Consider the following 1,862-nt stretch of genomic DNA (forward strand, 5'->3'; position numbering starts at 1 on the left):
CCCCCCCGGCGGGACCCGGCCGCCCCGGGTCTGCGGTCCGCTGGGACGGGTGGGTGGCCTCCCCGGGGGCAGGGTCCTGGGGGCTTCCGGGTCCCTCCGGCCGGGGACGGGGCCCCCGCCCACCCTGCTGGCTCTGGGCGCGGGCCAGCTCCTGCGTGATGACCAGGTCCATGGCGCCGCACCGAGCGCCGCGGGCTTCCTCCGGCCGCCGGCCGCGGGGCGTTGCCTAGCGACCGAGGGGACGCGGCCGGCGCTACGGGTCGGCGACGGGGCCACACTAGGCGGAGGCGAACCGCCGCCCGGGCCCCGCCCTGAGCGCTCAGTCCCGCGTGTTCCCGCCAGCGACGTGGGGGCGGGCGCGCGGCCCCGCGGCCGGGGGAGCGGAGCCAGGGCAGGGCGCGCTCGCGTCGGGGCCCCGCGCCGCTCCCCCCACCCTCCCGGGGAGATGCTGCAGCCGCCCCGCGCCCGCGCCCGAGCAGCCCCCAGGTCGGGGACGCCCCTGGGTCTGGCCGGACTGTTCCTGCCCGTGCTCCTGCCCGGGGCGGTTCCCGTGCGTCCTCGTGCGTCCTGCAGACCCGGATCCCGCGCACCTGCTCGGCCCTGGGCGGGGGCGCAGCGGCCGCGACCGTGGATGCGGGTCTGGGGCTCGGATCCTGAGAGGGTCGCGCCCCGCGGGCCGGGGCGGCCGCTCCGTCGGGGCGTCTGCGAGTCTCTGGGCTGGAGGTGGTCTGCGCGCCTCCGCCTACGCGTGCGGCTGTGGACGGGCGCCCGGGGGGAGCGGGGCTGGAGACCCCCCAGCCTTGGAGACCCCTCGGCCAGGAGCGGAGGGAAGAGCTGTCGGGGGGGCGGGGCGGGGGTGCAGAGAGGTGGAGGGCGAGGCGGGCAGGGCCGCGGGGAGCCGAGGGAGGGGTGTTGGGGGAGGGGCCGCTGCATCAGATGTGTCCGAGAGGTCAGCGAGAGGAGCGGTTGGGGTGAACAAGGGCGAGGCCTTGAGCGACCAGAATAGCCATTTTCTGACGGGGGGGCAGTGGGTGGGCGAGGGAGGGCGGCCCGCAGTAGAGGCCGAGGCTCTGATGGAAAGCGGTGAGGCGGGGCACCGGCTCCTGGGCAGGGACTTGGTTTCTAACGGAGAAGACAGTCCAGCCCTTTCCGGGTTGACGGTTTCATTGGTTAAAATGGGACCCGCGGTCGAGAGTCCTGCGGCATCTCCTGACCCGCAGCGGCTGAGAAAGTGAAGTCAGCGGATGCGGCAGCGCCAGCTGGCGGGTGTGGACGGGGTCTCTAAGGGCCGCACCAAACAGAGGAGCACAGGGGCCGCCCCACTGAGAAGAGCATCAAAAACAAACCATTGTGGAGCGAACTGAACAAAAGAGGTGACTCTCCCGGCGCGACAGCTGCAAAGCCCGGTTGAGAGAAGTGCCCAGACGTGGAGGACGCGGGTTTGCCAGCGGCCCTTCCCGCCGAGGGTCTCGCTCGGCCGCAAGCCCAGCCAACCGTTTTCTGGAAATCAACAGCTGACCCTAACCCATCCACGGAAACACAGAGGACCTGGAGTGGCCAAGACGACCGTGAGGGGGACAGCAGCGTTGGAAGACTCACACTCCATCATTTCCAGAGTGACAGTAAGGCCGTCCCAGTACAGAAGACAGTGGAGACCAGCGGAGCAGACCGAGTTCAGAACCAGATCCCGTGTGCGGGGTCCGCTGATCTGGCCGACATGCTGATGCAGGGAACAGGATGGTCTTTTCTCACCATGGTGCCAGAACACCTTGGAGGTGGGTAGGCAACCGGACACGCAGCCCCCTGCCCCGCCAGGCAGCCCTCGTCAGAGCCGGGTCACAGGCCGTGTGTGGGGGACAGAA

At 71.2% G+C, this 1,862-nt stretch overlaps 1 protein-coding gene across 3 annotated transcripts in view; it reads right to left on the reverse strand.

The window, feature by feature from the left end:
* Positions 1–223, reverse strand: part of CFAP46 (cilia and flagella associated protein 46) — an 88,539-nt gene extending 88,316 nt beyond the window's left edge. For all 3 annotated transcript variants that reach the window (XM_059398885.1, XM_059398886.1, XM_059398888.1), the window contains exon 1: positions 124–223. In XM_059398885.1, the coding sequence (XP_059254868.1) occupies positions 124–172 (49 nt within the window). In that variant the 5' untranslated portion in view covers positions 173–223. The remainder of the gene's footprint in view (positions 1–123) is intronic.
* Positions 224–1,862: the final 1,639 nt, after the last annotated feature.

This window comes from Mustela nigripes, chromosome 4, assembly GCF_022355385.1.
Source record: "Mustela nigripes isolate SB6536 chromosome 4, MUSNIG.SB6536, whole genome shotgun sequence".
NCBI lineage: Eukaryota > Metazoa > Chordata > Mammalia > Carnivora > Mustelidae > Mustela > Mustela nigripes.